Source organism: Schistocerca nitens, chromosome 9 (genome assembly GCF_023898315.1).
Source record: "Schistocerca nitens isolate TAMUIC-IGC-003100 chromosome 9, iqSchNite1.1, whole genome shotgun sequence".
Classification (NCBI taxonomy): domain Eukaryota; kingdom Metazoa; phylum Arthropoda; class Insecta; order Orthoptera; family Acrididae; genus Schistocerca; species Schistocerca nitens.
Genome location: NC_064622.1, coordinates 142,376,197 through 142,393,009, shown reverse-complemented (window position 1 = coordinate 142,393,009; position 16,813 = coordinate 142,376,197). Strand labels below are relative to the sequence as shown.

The 16,813-nt window shown below is 41.7% G+C and overlaps 1 protein-coding gene across 1 annotated transcript in view; it reads right to left on the bottom strand.

Moving 5' to 3' along the window:
- LOC126204060 (protein lethal(3)malignant blood neoplasm 1) overlaps positions 1-16,813 on the bottom strand; it is a 145,951-nt gene that overhangs the window by 33,386 nt on the left and 95,752 nt on the right. Inside the window, exons 2-3 of the mRNA XM_049938483.1 lie at positions 9,865-10,033; positions 3,742-3,873 (exon numbers count right to left, since the gene is read on the bottom strand). Of these exons, the coding sequence (XP_049794440.1) occupies positions 3,742-3,873; positions 9,865-10,033 (301 nt within the window). The remainder of the gene's footprint in view (positions 1-3,741; positions 3,874-9,864; positions 10,034-16,813) is intronic.

Sequence of the window (16,813 nt, the reverse complement as noted above, 5' to 3'; positions counted from 1 at the left end):
AATAACGTTAGCAAACACTGATGGCATAGAAATAGGCCTAAAATTGTCTGCATTATCCCTTTCTGCTTTTTTGTAAAGCGGCTTCACTACCGAGAACTTTAATCGTTCAGGAATCAGGAAACTGACCAGTCCTAAAGGAAAAATTACAAATATGGTTAAATACATGTCTAACATGTGCAGTACAGTACTTCAGTATTCTGGTAGGTACTCCATAGTATCCATGAGAGTCCTTAGTCTTCTGTGACTTAGTTGTTGACTGATTCTCCCCTTTGTCTGTATCAGAGAGGAGTATTTCAGATACCAATCTCGGAAAGGCATTTGCCAAGAGAGTTAAATGATTCCCTGTAGAAAATAAATTTTTATTTAATTCACCAGGAATGCTCAGAAAATGGTTGTTAAATTCTGTACGTATATCTGATTCATCAATAACAGAAATACTTTTACTACGAACTGACTTCATATTGTCGACCTTGCGCTGCTGACCAGACACTTCCTTCACAACCAACCATACGGTTTAATTTTATCCTGTTAATTAGGTATTCTACTTACGCACCACATACTCTTTGCCTTCCTAATAACATTTTTAAGCACCTTTCAGCACTGTTTGTAATGGGCTACTGTAACTTTATTGTGACTACTTCTAACATTCTGATATAATTCCCTCTTTGTTCTACACGATATCCTTATCCCACTAGTCAGTCATCCAGGCTGCCTTTTACTGCTGGTACCCCGTTTAGAACGTTCTAATGGAAAGCAACTCTCAATGAGCATGGGAAATGTGTTAAGGAAGGCATTATTTTTATCATCTATGTTTTCGGCACAATAAACATCCTGCCACTCTTGTTCTTTGATGAGGTTTAAAAAACTCTCTATTGCTGTTGGGTTAACTTTCCTACATAGTTTGTAATTGTATGTGACATTCGTTTGAGTACAAAAACCTTTTAATGTTAAAATTTGTGCATCATGGGTTGAAAAGCCATTCACCATTTTACTTTTCTGAGTAATTCAGTTCTTTTGTCAGACAGTAGATAATCAAGGAGGTGATATAAATGAATTTATGAACATCTAGTGATTACAGGCTTCCTTCTCAAATCCGCTTTTTACGACGTCATACCTAAAACCCACCACGAACGTTCCGGTATCAGAGCGCCAGCAAAACGTATGGATGACTACCGACCTCATGACTTAATGCGGAACTTCACCTCTTTCCCAATCACCAGGGACTCTCAGCTTCAGGCGCTTGACTTCCTTTCACTTGGTACGATTCCGGAAGATTAAAGATACTACGATCAAAGGATGAATAGCAGCGTTCAGAAAGACCGAGATACTTCGCCAGAAGATGGCAAGAAGGGAACGTGTCGAAACTACGCTCCAAAACGAAGATTTTACTCAGTTGAATTCCCGAGAAGAATTCATCAGTGCAAATCGCCTAGAAAGCCTGAGAATAACTTACGATGTGCGTAATTGCAGCTCTGATGTGAAGAGAGGAACTCACTTCAGTCTGTATCAAAGCAGGAATGTTGTGGTCGAAAGCTTGTTGGAGGTGCATGTCGCTGTCGATAAGAATCGCGAGGGGCTACAGGATTTGTCAGCGGGTGGAAGCAAATTTCTAATCCCCAAGATACAGGCTATCTCTAAAAGCTTCGGTTGGGAGCAGAAAACCATGGTACTAAGGACGATATCCGCGAACAGACCACACTGGCCGAGATTTGCCCACCACTCTTTAGTGAATGAGCTGTACTCCTGTCTAATATGCGTCGCTGTCCTTATTGAGTATTCATTTACTTTCTCATTCATCTTTACTTGTTAGTTTTACGATTTTAATTTTTAACAAACGAAGAAGAACAACGTCGTATTTAATGTAACTTGCGTCATTCAGTCATCTTCTTATAAATTTCAAAAATGTTTTTAGTACTGTATCCTTAAATCTTGTCATCTCTTTATTTTCACTGTAAATATTTTCGCAGAAGAGCAGGATATTATACCTCTGGCGGCCCCCATCTCGCTCATATGGGTCGAGGGGGATAAAATAACAACAAAGAAAAAACCCAATGTTCTTACTCATATATTTGTACAAAATATTTCTTTTGTAGAAGAATCTGATGGTGATCGTAATAATCGAAACTAGTAATTAAACTAAATAAAGACGTTTTCGGTCAAAAAATATTTTATTTTCTACGAATTTTATCGCTGCAATCTTCATCGTGATCATGTCATCCCTCATCAAGTATTTCCTCGATTCAATGACGTCATCAAGAAAACGTTCTTAAGAAGGTTAACAGTTCATTGTTTTAGCGTTATTGAAATGCGTATTGCAAATACTGCTCACCGTAATTTAATTTCCCCACTTCTTTGAAAAAGCGAAGTGTCTGTAGAGCTGGCAGGGGCCAGCGTCTTTACTAGATCCGGATTTTCATTTCATTGGATCTTAAAACAAACGAAAAGTTGCCTCGTCATGCAGAAGATATATATACTGTAAAAACCTGATCGAAAAAAAATTAGATACTAAGTTCGAAATCAAGGAAATGACTCAGATACTGTTATTTTGTAATGCTTTTTACAACATAATCTCATGAGCATTTCACATTTCTATAACCGGTTTTGACCGACTGGTGTTCACATTCAGCCAACAGAAACATGCTGCAAGAGGTTTCCATTAAGAACACGAAAACCGCTTACAACATGCGCCTTTATTTAATCTTGTGATGGGCACTGCCTAGTCGAAAATGTTTACGGAAATGTAAAATGCTCGTGTAATCGTGTCGTAAAAAAGGTGTTAGAAATAATACAAAACATAACTAACCATTAATCACACGATTATACGGTTAAAGATTTTGTGTTAACGGGTTCAACATAATTGTGTGTTTTGTTTGTAGGGGTAATTGTTGGTACTGCTTTAACACCAGTCACCAAGGTTTATTCCTATTTTTCGTACTCTTGTTTCACTCCTATTTCATTCTTTGTAGGCGCACCTGAAATTGACGATGCAGGCAAACAGTTCAACTGTGGCATATAAAAATTTTTGTAATAAAAAATGGCTTTTTAGGAGAAACCAGTTATTTAATAAATTTACTTTTGCCCATTCATAAACGAAAATGTTGAACCCATTGGTCATTACTTCTCCAGCAACTTCCAAGACGAGTCGACTCACATAAGCTGTCTCCGACGTACACATTACTCAGTTAAGAGGACAACAACATAGAAACTGTGCCTCGCGAAGAGGTATACAAGCTGTCTTTATTACTGGGCACAAGAAGATTACGAATGTTTGTGTAATACACAGCATTCACGACATTCAATGTTGTGGTTTCAAGGGAGTAAATTTGTTAGACGCCCTCCCACACTTCTTTTTTGCCACAGCAGTAGTTTGGTACTACTCTTAACGGATTTTTTGGAGGTAAATCACATAACTTCCAATCCTCGTCCGGCAATCATTGTTATTAGTTTACGTTCGAATTAAAATTTTGTTCATCTGTTTCAGCCGACATTACGTTCCTGTGCACCTATTTGGAAGTAACCGGAATGACTCCTGTCTTACGTGCCTCCGATGATATTAGGTCTCAATCTTTGTTTACATCTAATCTTTGTTTAGAATGACTTACGATAGAGTTTTCCCAAAAGTTGATGGGGCAAAGAAAGAAACGATGGTAACTCCGCCACGAAAAACACAGTGTTGTTTCCTTGAATGTGTTTCAGTCGGCTTGTTCATATTCTGTAGGTATTGCACTTTATCGTACTTACGCGGTCCGAGGCGTATGTTCTTCATGCTGATGATCTTGAAGTCCCCGTTCTCGTCCGTGGCGTACACAGTCACGTGGTAGACTCCGTCCGCCGTGATGAAGCCGAACTCCCCCATGATGATGCCTCTCTCATCTGTGGACATGTCGTTACAAATGATTCACTACTTACGTGGCCATTCTTCGCATAGTTATGAGACTGTAATAAAGTCTCGAGACACAATTACAATAATGGAAATTAAAATTGCTACACCACGAATATGACGTGCTACAGACGCGAAATTTAACCGACAGGAAGACAATGCTGTGATATTCAAATAATTAGCTTTTCAGTGCATTCACACAAGGTTGGCGCCGGTGGCGATACCTACAACGCGCTGACATGAGGAAAGTTTTCAACCGATTTCTCATACAGAAACAGCAGTTGACCGGCGTTGCCTGGTGAAACGTTGTTGTGATGCCTCGTGTAAGGAGGAGAAATGCGTACCATTACGTTTCCAACTTTGATAATGGTCAGATTGTAGCCTATCGCGATTGCGGTTTATCGTATCGCGACATTGCTGCTTGCGTTGGTCGAGATCCAATGACTGCTAGCAGAATATGGAATCGGTGGGTTCAGGAGGGTAATACGGAACGCCCTGCTGGATCCCAATGGCCTCGTATCACTAGCAGTCGAGATGACAGGCATCTTATTCGCATGGCTGTAACGGATCATGCAGCCATGTCTCGATCCCTGAGTCAACAGATGGGGACGTTTGCAAGACAACAATCATCTGCACGAACAGTCGACGACGTTTACAGCAGCATGCACTATCAGCTCGGAGACCATGGCTGCGATTACCCTTGATGCTACATCACAGACAGGAGCTCCTGCGATGGTGTACTCAGCGACGAACCTGGGTGCACGAATGGCAAAACGTCAATTTTCGGATGAAACCAGGTTCTGTTTACACCATCGTGATGGTCGCATGCGTGTTTGGCGACATCGCGGTGAACGCTCATTGGAAACGTGTATTCGTCATCGCCATACTGGCGTCTGACGCGGCGTGATGGTATGGGTTGCCATTGGTTACACGTCTCGGTCACCTCTTGTTCGCATTGACGGCACTTTTCAAAAGTGGACGTTACATTTCAGATATGTTACGACCCATGGCTCTACCCTTCATTCGATCCCTGAGAAACCCTACATTTCAGCAGGATAATGCACGACCGCATGTTGCAGGTCATGTACGGGCCTTTCTGGATACAGAAAATGTTCGACTCCTGCTCTGGCCAGCGCATTCTCCAGATCTCTCACCAATTGAAAATGTCTGGTCAACTGTGGCCGAGGAACTGGATCGTCACAATACGCCAGTCACTACTATTCATGAACTGTGGTATCATGTTGATGCTGCAAGGGCAACTGTACCTGTCTGTAAACGCCATCCAAGCTCTGTTTGACTCAATGCCCAGGTGTATCAAGGCCGTTATTACGGCAGTGGTGGTTGTTCTGGATACAGATTTCTCAGGATCTATGTACCCAAATTGCGTGAAAATGCGATCACATGTCAGCTCTAGTACAATATATTTGTCCAATGAATACCCCGTTTATCATCTTTATTTCTTCTTGGTGCAGCAATTTTAATGGTCAGTAGTGTATGATGGTAAATTGAAGACTGACTGTATAAACTGATTTATAGACGTGCATTTGTTATAGATACGTTTCTATCCCTTAGTTCTAGGACAATGATACGAAGAAAAGTGAAGCATCTATCAGCTGCAACGTAGACTTGAACGCCATTACACTCTTTTACGAGCTAAGGTCCGTTTCTTGCCGTCCAACTACCTGAAAACCATCTTTATCATTATTTCTTGGAAAGACCTACGGTTAACGTAGAAACCAAAGAACTGTTTAGCAGATATTAAACTTCTGTTAAAGACTACTGAAATGTTCAATGCTTATAGACAAGTAAATATTATGATTATGTTCTGACCTATCGCTCAGCTGGCAGTTACCAGAGACGCACTTGTCATAATGATGTAAAGTGGAATATCGACAAGAAATTCGTTAGTTTTATTGACGTGCCTTATTCTAGTCGATGTAAATAATGTTCAGCTCTCTGATACAATTACTGTTCATTTTTATGTCCGACTGCCGTATTACCGGATGTGTAATTATTTCTTTGTAAATAACAGGTAGTAGAAAACATCTGTCTTCGGATATTGATTGACGTCGTTCATAAAACAATATGTTCGACTTATTGTGTAGTAAAGTCGACGCACATATTAGGGTTTTCGAATGTAATACTATGTATGACAATTCACTGATTGGTTACACAGATTGCACACACGATTTTAAAATGTGCTATAGAGTTCTATTAACTGTTTTAACGTTGCTGCGGCATAGGTGTAAAATTAACATTGAGGTGTTGTAACCCATTCCGTTCATCAAATGGCGAGGAGAGAATGTTGCGTGTCTGGAAACGCTCCGGACAGCGGTCACAAATCAGCCTGGTTGTCGCCATCCATAGAGCCCGACTACCAGGAGTGATGTTCTAGTGTGCCATTTCTTTCCGTACCTTGATCCCTTTGGTAGTCATCCGCGCCTACCCTGCAACACAGCGGTGCATCGACGGTGTGCTACGCCCTGTTATTTTGCCTTCATGGCAAGCCATCTTGTGTTACATTTCCGCAAGATAATGCCCTCCGGCATATTGCGAGAAATTCTACTACTTGTCTTCGAGCTTGCCTATCCCTGGTGTGACCAAGAAGGTCGCCTAATTTCTCCCAAATTGAGAACATTTGGAGCATTATGGACGGGGCGCTCCAACCATTTTAGGATTTTGACGATCTAACGCGCCAAATGGATAACATTTTGCACCACATCCTTCATAAGGACATCCAGCAACTGTATCAATCAATGTCATGCCGAATGTCTTGTATAAGGGCCAAAGGAAGACCATCGCGTTATTGACTTGCTCACCTTCGTGAAGCGCTTTTTCTTGAATAAATCATCCAATTTTTTCTGAAATTGTAATAATTTGTTTGTCTGTACATGTAAATCACATCTGTCGATTTCCGTACCATTCGGATACTTCCTTCGTTGTGCGTCGATATTTTTTTTCGGTCTTTGGGTTCGTCCTGCTGATCGTCAATGTAGATGATTCATTAATATATGGCGTAGAATCCATTAGGATGAAGTCATCGGTTGACAGTACTTCGCAGGTGCACTGAAAACTATGATATATCGAGCGACAGTCAAGACGATCCCCTTGAAAATATCCGTCTACGCATTAGAGGCCATATGTGGGCGCAGCACGGTGGTCACCCAGCCCATACTGGACGTGACGTAGTGCAAGAACTGAACAACAGCTCCCCTGGAAGGTGGTTGGGGCGTCGTGGACCTCCCGAATGGTCCTCACGGTCACCCAATTTACCACTAGTGGGTTTCTTTTTGTGGGGATGCGTAAAGAATCGTGTTTTTGCCACTAAGCCCACAACCCCAGATGATCTAAAACGTCGCATCAACAAAGCAAGTCGCTCCTTGACCTCGGTGACATTAAATCTCGCCTGTAGATCCTTCAGAAGGAGCATTGCGTTGTGCATTCAGGAACGTGGACACACATTTGAACACCTCATTTATCAACATTTCGCCACCTGAACATCCATCTGCACACCGTCAAGTATTACGTACAGCATGTTGCATTCACCCCTAACACCATGAAGGGTTCTGGTTCCCAAACGAAACGTGACAGACATATGATATAATTGATTTGTACACAGATGCTTCAAATACATCAGTTACATGACAGACGAAACTTATGTTCTGTTAAAAAAATTGTTTCTTCTCTGGGAAAGAACTCAATAAACAGTGCTCATAAACCTGCAGGAAGTGTAACGTTTCTTATGTGGACCTGTCTCAGTAAATATTGCTTTCGTCTATTGTTTTGTACGATGCAGAGGCGTACATGTTATCTGAAACACCGTGTATACAATGATAATAACTATCTACCTATTTTTCTGTAGATACTTTTGGGTTTGCGAGAAGAGGAGTTGGTATACATGGTCGTTAGATGTCGTTATTAAAAACACTTCACCTTACAGCATAACATGTCGACCGCCTTGCTGCAATGCTGCTTCTGTAGTGTAGCTTACTATCTTAACAAATTATTCGCTTTACAGTGGCTTTAATGTATGTGATTTAATAGCTGGACTTTACTCAACAAACACAAAAGAAGAATTGCGTCTAACGAAACCAATTGTGAAGAGGAATTTTAAGTTTTCCTCGATTTGATAATTGAGCTTAAACAATTACATTGAGCTTAAACAATTACATTGAGATAATTTAACCATAACGGGAATAATCTGGGGGCACATTGCACGCGCTTTGCACACTCGTCACTGATTTACCGCCGTTTTATTGTTTCCCTATTTCCCTACTGTACATTGCCGAGCTATGCTTATGTGGCAAACGTTTTCGACTCGACGGCCGCTACCTGTTTCTGTCCTCGTCACCAGGCTTATGCTCTCCACCCTCTATAATCTGCGGGCTGAACTGACAAACGACCTCTTGTTGACGACGTCAGGCGAGAGCTCTGTTGATATTCAACTCAGATCTTACTTTGAGTAACGGTATAATACACTAGCGTACAGGTTTACGTGAACATGCAGTGTTATACGTCAGCCATTATCAAAAAACTGTTTTAAGGAGAGATTTCACCTTAAAACTTCAATTCTTTTTCGAAAACAAGAAAAAAAATGGCTACTTCACATCTGTGGAGCATTTACTCTTAGACGCCGAAACGTTTTAGATGTGTGAATTGCTAGTACCACTAAAAATAACTGAATTATGGACTGTGCGAAGAGCCGTGGCAAACTGACAACTGACAGTGTGGTATCGATAGTAACGATGCCACATAGTTCCAAAGGTTGGCACTACTACGAGACACCGACGGCAGCTCCCTCTAGCTGGTGCTGTGCAGCTCTACGAGCTCCGCTACAGATTCTGCCCATTTCATAAGGTGCAGCCAGCCAGGACACTTCGCTTCAGCATCGCACCTACGTACACAGTTATGTATTCTTATTGCTTGAGTAAAGGGGATTTAAATTCATACAGCAGTACCGACGTGTTTTACCTTTTCCTCATCCAACCCACGCGCCGCCTTCCAGGCGGGATACAAAAGACAGTGTGGTCGAGGTACCACCTGTCCATCAGAGACTCGCCCCAGATTCACTACTGGCAAAGGTCACGAATGACAAGACACAAACTGCAAATGAATGTGTAATTAGTGTCATTGGATCCAAGTGCCCCAAAGAAGAAAAAGGAAATAAAAGCTCATGCAGAAGCTGTTTCTCAGTTCAATGTGGGATATTTGCAGACTAAAGAAAGCATGGGTGGCAGTACCCCATCACCCTCCCAGGAGAAGGTCCTCCCGTAAAGAGATCAACGACGGATCAAGCAGTTCGCAAGATACTTCCCGGAGAAGGAAAAATTCAAGGAAAAACTTAACTTGGACCTGAAACCACAATAAGAAGCAGACTCAAAGGAACATGAAGGGAAAAGGTACGGTGGTGGCGAATTTTAATGAGTGTGTGTGTTGCAGTAGCATTCATTTTTCAACAAAATTTTAAATCCATTTCCCTGTAAGTTTGTCCGATGCCAAAGTTTTTGTTCTAAATATCAACCAATCTCAATGAAATTTTTGCAGGAAGTAGTCTTGAGGTATTTGCTTACTTTAAAGCATTAATATTACCTAAAATGGCATTTGTCTGTTTCATTATCACATTTATGTGCCGATAATTAGAGAAAATTTTAGTTTTAAAATTAAAAAAATACTGTAAGTAAAATAGTAACATTTACCCTAAGATGAATGCATAAATCTGTTGAACAACATGACGAATCTGAAATGTGAAAATTGAATTCTTAGTACCAAAAATGGTTTTCAAAAATACTGTTAAAATCATTTTAATAATTAAAAACTCAAAAACTCGAAGTTCTGGGCATGAAAGGTTATTCATACATCTTGACGTGACACAGATGATTTTAAAATTCGTTTCAAATCGGAAGCGTTGAAGACAAGTTAAATTTTTGGCTGGAGTCTCCCCTTAAGTGAGTGAGTGATAATACAGACATATTCGAATGTGCGACCTTTCTTCTCGTGGCGGTGCTGCTGCCCCTCGATGACGAATCCGAACTCGTAGGGCCTGTTCTCGTCCGTGTAGTCGTCGTCTGAGGCAGCGGGCGCTCCCACCACCAGGCCGCACAGAAGCGCCGCCGCCACCGCCCACACTACGGCCAGCCTCCTCGCTGACACCGCCTGCAACACGAGGAAGGCACACCGTGACAGCGAGGGAAGGGAGGGGCCAACCTCCACAGGCAAACCACTCACTGGAGCCAATATTGCCAAAACTTACTACACTACTGGCCATTAAAATTGCTACACCACGAACATGACGTGGTACAGGCGCGAAATTTAACCGACAGGAGGAAGATACTGTGATATGCAAATGATTAGCTCCTCAGAGCATTCACACAAGGTTGGCGCCGATGGTGACACCTACAACGTGCTGACATGAGGAAAGTTTCCAACCGATTTCTCGTACGCAAACAGCAGTTGACCGGCGTTGCCTGGTGAAACGTTGTTGTGATGCCTCGTGTATGGAGGAGAAATGCGTACCATCCTCTTTCCGACTTTGATAAAGGTCAGACTATAGCGATTTATCGTATCGCGACATTGCTGCTCACGTTGGTCGACATCCAATGACTGTTAGCAGAATATGGAATCGGTGGGTTCAGGAGGGTAATACGGAACGCCGTGCCGGATCCCAACGGCCTCGTATCACTAGCAGTCGAGATGACAGGCATCTTATCCGCATGGCTGTAACGGATCGTGCAGCCACGTCTCGATCCCTGAGTCAACAGATGGGGACGTTTGCAAGACAACAACCGTCTGCACGAACAGTTCGATGACGTTTGCAGCAGCGTGGACTATCAGCTCGGAGACCATGGCTGCGGTTACCCTCGACGCTGCATCACAGACAGGAGCGCCTGGATGGTGTACTCAACGCCGAACCTGTGTGCAAGAACGGCAAAACGTCATTTTTTCGGATGAATTCAGGTTCTGTTTACAGCTTCATGATGGTCGCATCCGTGTTTGGTGACATAGCGGTAAACGCACATTGGAAGCGTGTATTCGTTATCGCCATACTGGCGTATCACCCGGCGTGATGGAATGGGGTGCCGTTGGTTACAGGTCTCGGTCACCTCTTGTTCGCATTGACGGCACTTTCAACAGTGGACGTTACTTTTCAGATGTGTTACGACCAGTGGTTCTACCCTTCATTCGATCCCTGCGAAACCCTACATTCAGCAGGATGATGCACGACCGCATGTTGCAGGTCCTGTACGGGCCTTTCTGGATACAGAAAAAATGGTTCAAATGGCTCTGAGCACTATGGGACTCAACTGCTGAGGTCATAAGTCCCCTAGAACTTAGAACTACTTAAACCTAACTAACCTAAGGACAACACACACATCCATGCCCGAGGCAGGATTCGAACCTGCGACCGTAGCGGTCGCGCGGTTCTAGACTGTAGCGTCGGAACCGCTCGGCCACCAGCGGCCGGCCTTTCTGGATACAGAAAATGTTCGACTGCTGCCCTGGCCACCACATTCTCCTGATCTCTCACCAACTGGAAACGTCTGGTCAATGGTGGCCAAGCAACTGGCTCGTCACAATACGCCAGTCACTACTCTTGATGAACTGTGGTATCGTGTTGAAGCTGCATGGGCAGCTGTACCTGTACACGCCGTCGAAGCTCTGTTTGATTCAATGCCGAGGCGTATCAAGGCCGTTATTACCGCCAGAGGTGGTTGTTCTGGGTACTGATTTCTCAGGATCTATGCACCCAAATTGCGTGAAAATGTAATCACATGACAGTTCTCGTATAATATATTTGTCCAATGAGTACCCGTTTATCATCTGCATTTCTTCTTGGTGTAGCAATTTTAATGGCCAGTAGTGTACAATACATTGGTGTTTTTCTGTAAATTGTTTCTGTTCGGCAAATACCTGCAAAGTTCTCATAGTAAGTCATTGATTGAGAGAAAAGAAATGTTATTAACCTGACTGTTAAAAGTTTGGCGTCATTGCTCTCTGTACACTAAAAATTTAAAAGTAACACGAACACACACACATTTTTCACGCTGCTGTAATATTTACACCCGGCTATCTAACCATCAAACTTTGATTACCACGTTTGATTAGCAGAACAGCCGAAATCATTCGTTTCACTCAACGCAATATTTCAGAAAGCGTAAGCACAGCGTAACAACTCATGTAATGAGACCACTGATGGAGAGGATCTACAGGAATGAAGCATGTCTCTTGCACAGTAACATCATTCAATTAACAGCAATTTTCAAACAAACTCGTGTATTTAATAATGCACTAGCAAACCCGCTAAAGCTACGAAATTGTTAAATAAGTACTGGAATTTCCTTCTCTGGTTCTATCTTCCCATCTCCTTCTCCCCCTTTCTTTGTCGATTTCCTCTTCCTCTGCCCTCTCTTTGTCTACCATCTGCTTCCCCCTCTTCCCGTCCATTTCGTCCTGCCCCTATCTCTCTGCATCTCCTCCTGCCCCCTGTCTCTCTGTCCGTTTTATACTTCCTCTTGCCTTTATGTCCACCTCCTTCCACCTCTCTATCTTCACTTCCTCCACCCTCCTCTCTATCCACCTCCTCCATATCTTTGACCTTGATCCATTGATTATTATTATTGCAAACAAAACGCTGATTGGGAATTGACGACGCGTAAAATGATTTGGTAAATTGATTGGCAGCTCTATCTGTGTGGATAGTAGCTTCAATGACAGCATTTCGCATTGTTTTAATGAGTAAACGTGTAGGATTGCAAAGTTTCGGACGATTCAGATTCTGTAGTACTAAATGAAAGCCAATAAGCCAGAAATAGGACTTCCCTGTTCTCTGTTACAGCTGACTACGAAGAAGAAAAATGAAACAGTACATTGTTGTGTATACAATTCAAAAATTGTATACACAACAATGTACTACTGTTTGAAATTATATATATTACGCAATATTTATATGTATACAAAAAACGCAGTCTATATAAATATATATATGACAATCTGTTTCTTTGGGCCCCAGGTGACGTAGGATTAGTTTTACAACGACGACATCGATCGGATGGCAAAGGAGGCCAGTGTTTCTGTCCCTGTAATGAACTTCACACTACCGTCTGCCGATTCCAAGTTATGGATACGCAAAGAGCAAAGGAAGAATAGGCAGAGCAGTGGCGCATTGCAGTCTGCCGTAAGGGTCAATATTATTTTAGCTAGTGCTGGCATTGCCTGCAGCGGGAGCGACTGTTTTGGAAATAGCCGCAAGTCGCACTGTGTGTTTTTCATTTACCAGTTTCGCTCTTCACATAAACAAGAGCATTATCAGATTATACGGTTTTAAGTTGGCTGACAGCATTTAAGATTGCGTTTAAAGTTGTCTGACAGCTCTAAGGATTAAACTGACTGTACTATAATACTTAAACTTACGTTTCAAGTACGCTTAAAGTACAGTAGTAAAAGATGTCATTGACAGCGCCCAGTGTCATCATTTACTACCGTACTTTAAACGTAAGTTTAAGTACTATATTACAGCCAGTTTAATCTTTAGAGAAGCCAGACAACTTTAAACGCAATGTTTAATGCTTTCAGCCAACTTTAAAATGTATATTATGATGATGCTCTTGTTCATTTGAAGAATGAAACGGGTAAATGAAAATACAATCTGCTACTTGTGGCTGTTTTCAAAAACTTCACTTGGTCAATACTACGCTGCGATCCAACAAGTAATTAAAGGCTCCCACTGGTAGCCGGGATGACGGGAAAGACCTCAACGGCAGTGAAGGTGGAGGTGAAGATCATCAGAACGGTGGAACTGGCGGGTGGGGAGACCTTTACATAAAAGCACAACACTGTAGTCTCTGTTTCCACAATGGGCGGCTATGAAAGGCTTCTGTTCCACATCTTAGTGGCGGCCTCATTTATAGATCCAAGCTAAATGCTTGAATTTTAATGATGAAAAGATTAGACTCTCTTTCCCCAAACTAAACTGTAACTTAAGGCATGGCGGAAAATTTGAAAAGGAAAAATTCTCCAGGAAGTACCCAATCTTCCATCGCGAGTCGAGGTGGTGCAACTAGGCCTTTGGATTCTGGAGAGCCTAGAACATCGCGTAAGGAAGAATCGGAACTTCCTAGAACTTCTTCAAAGATAAGACACAAGATAAATCGTCTACTGGGCACTCTGAACATCAACGCACTTATGAAAGTGAGAAAACTAAAATACCTAACTGACACCCACAATAAACGCAAAACACTTATATTAGCACTTCAAGAAACAAGATATCTGGATGAAAATGGAAATGAGTCAGTTGGATACAGAATTTACCAAGGAAATCTAGCCATTAGAAATTTGAATAATATGGTTGTCTTAGGGACAGCATTTATGGTCAAACAACAATTTCCTAAATTAGTAACTAATTTTAGCTCCCCATCAGAACGAATTTCATTTCTGGCTTTTAGACCAGGCGATAAACGTGGCACCACTATAAATGCACATGCACCTATCAACCCACATAAAAGAAAAACAAGGGTAAGATTTTTGGGAAATGCTAGAATACGAGACATCCAAACTACCAAAATAACATACCAGAATCATAGCGGGAGGCTTTAATGCACAAGCTGGTAAGGAAAGAAAATTTAAATCAGTAGTTGGAGACTATCCAGCGCTTGAAAGAACAAAAAGAAATGGGGAAAGGCTCATAAAGTTTTACAAACAATTTAACTTACAATTAATGACAGCATTTATCAGGAAACTTGCAAGAAAGAAAAAGACTTAGATATCACCTAATCCAAATCAAGGTGAGTATCAAATAGACCATGTGGCACACCATTATCTAACAGATATAAAGACCTAGTTTCAACCGAACAAACCTAAACCAAAACCAAAATGATTTCCAATAGTAAACACTAAATTTCTCACGCAAATTCTGGTTAAATTCTGTGATATAGGAAACACACGAAGCATGAGAGATTGGTAAGAAATTAAAGCAACAATGATAGTCAGTTAAAGAAATGGGATAACCACGAAGAATATCAAGACACAGATGGCGGAATGAGTTATGTGATGAAGCAATTCACAATCGACTAAAGGCTTGGAAAAAATTAAACATATACGTATAAGAAACGTGAATATTGGGAAGAGTTTAAAGGAAAAAGATAAAAGCGGTACAATTCATCGGAAGAGAGAAATATAACAAAGACAGACTGGAAGAAATTGATCCAGACATTAAAAGGAACAACATTAGGGACTTCTATAAGACTTTAAAAGAGGTTTTAACGGGACCCCAGACAAGTTTACATTTTAAATAGAGAAATTGAAACATAATTTTCAGCAATAAAGGGAACTGCAAACTTATAACTGAATACTTTGAAAATCTATTAAATTGTGAAGATACTGTTGACGGATTACAACTTCAAAAATAACAATATGAAAATTCACCATTGGAGCCACTTACATCAGAAGGAATAGAAAAGATTATCAGGTCACTGAAGAATAACAAGGCAGCAGGAGAGGATGGGATAGTAGCAGAAATGTGGAAAGTAAGGGGCTTATCCGCAGGGAAGAAACTTTACAAGGTAATTAAAGATATTTGGACAAAAGGAATCATACCCAGCGACTGGAAACAAGTAGTGATCCATCTGCTCCACAAAAAGGAGATAAAACAGACACCAACTACTACAAGGGTATCTCCTTGTGACCCGAAAGACACAAAATAATTTCTAAAGCACTTCTAAATAGAATAGAGGAACAAGTAGGATATAATAGAGGAGAGTAACAAGCAGGACTTAGTAAATGCAGTTCATATGCAGCTACCAGGGGCGGACACCTCATAGGTACCTTGTATCATTTCGTTCTAGTGCACTTACCAAAACATATATCAGAAACATTCAAATAGTTGTATATAGAGTGTAAGGAAAAGATATGGCCACAGTTTAAGGAAACATTCCCTACCCACAGAGGAATAAAATGTGTTATATGGACATGGGACCGAAATGCTTTATTTCCATGTTAGAAATCATTTTCTACTTCTCTTCATAACCAAATTAGTCACAGGAAACGCACAGAAATAGAATACATCGGCATTACATGAAACGTTTCTTATATGAAATGTTCAAAACATTTGGTTAGAACGTACAGTAAGCTGTAATTTGTGGGTTCACTATCGGTGTATGTTGCTCCAATTGAACTAAGGTGTCGTTGATATGTGGCTCACTACGTTGCCTATATTGACACGTGACTAATTTCATTGCTCCACTAGTATCAAGAATGTAACATCAAATAGTTCATGTTCATTACGGACTTGGCTTCCGATTTAGTGGAGTGGAAGTTTACTCAAACGCGGAATTGGCAGTTGGCCATTTGATGTACGGATTATCAGACGGTAATAGCCGTGGTGCTCAACGTTTATATCGGGAGATATTTCCAGAACGACCGTTCCCCGACAGGAGGATGTTTAAGGCACTTGATCTTCTTCCTAGTGAGAATGGGACGTTTAAAGCCTACTATTCGCGACTTCCCAGGCCTAGAAGGACGAGGATACCTGAACTTCTTCGTGCATTTGACGACAGCGCTAGTGTCAGCGTAAGACAATTAGCTGCATCAAGTAATGTTGACCTCATGACTGTATCGAGAGTGCTCACAAGAAGCTGCTCGAAATAGATTTCATTCAGGATTCCAGTACACCATTTTGGCTACAAATCCCCATTACAGCATAATCTCCATTGTATGTCTGTATGGTACCACTGTCCGCCCCGATAGCTGAATGGTCAGCGCGACGGACGGCCGTCCTAAGGAGCCCGGGTCGATTCCCGGTTGGGTCGGGGATTTTCTCCGCTCAGTGACTGGGTGTTGTCTTCATCATCATTTCATCCCCATCCGGCGCTTAGGTCGGCCAATGTGGCGTCGAATGTAATAAGACCTGCACCAAGGCGGCCGGACCTGCCCTGTAAGGGG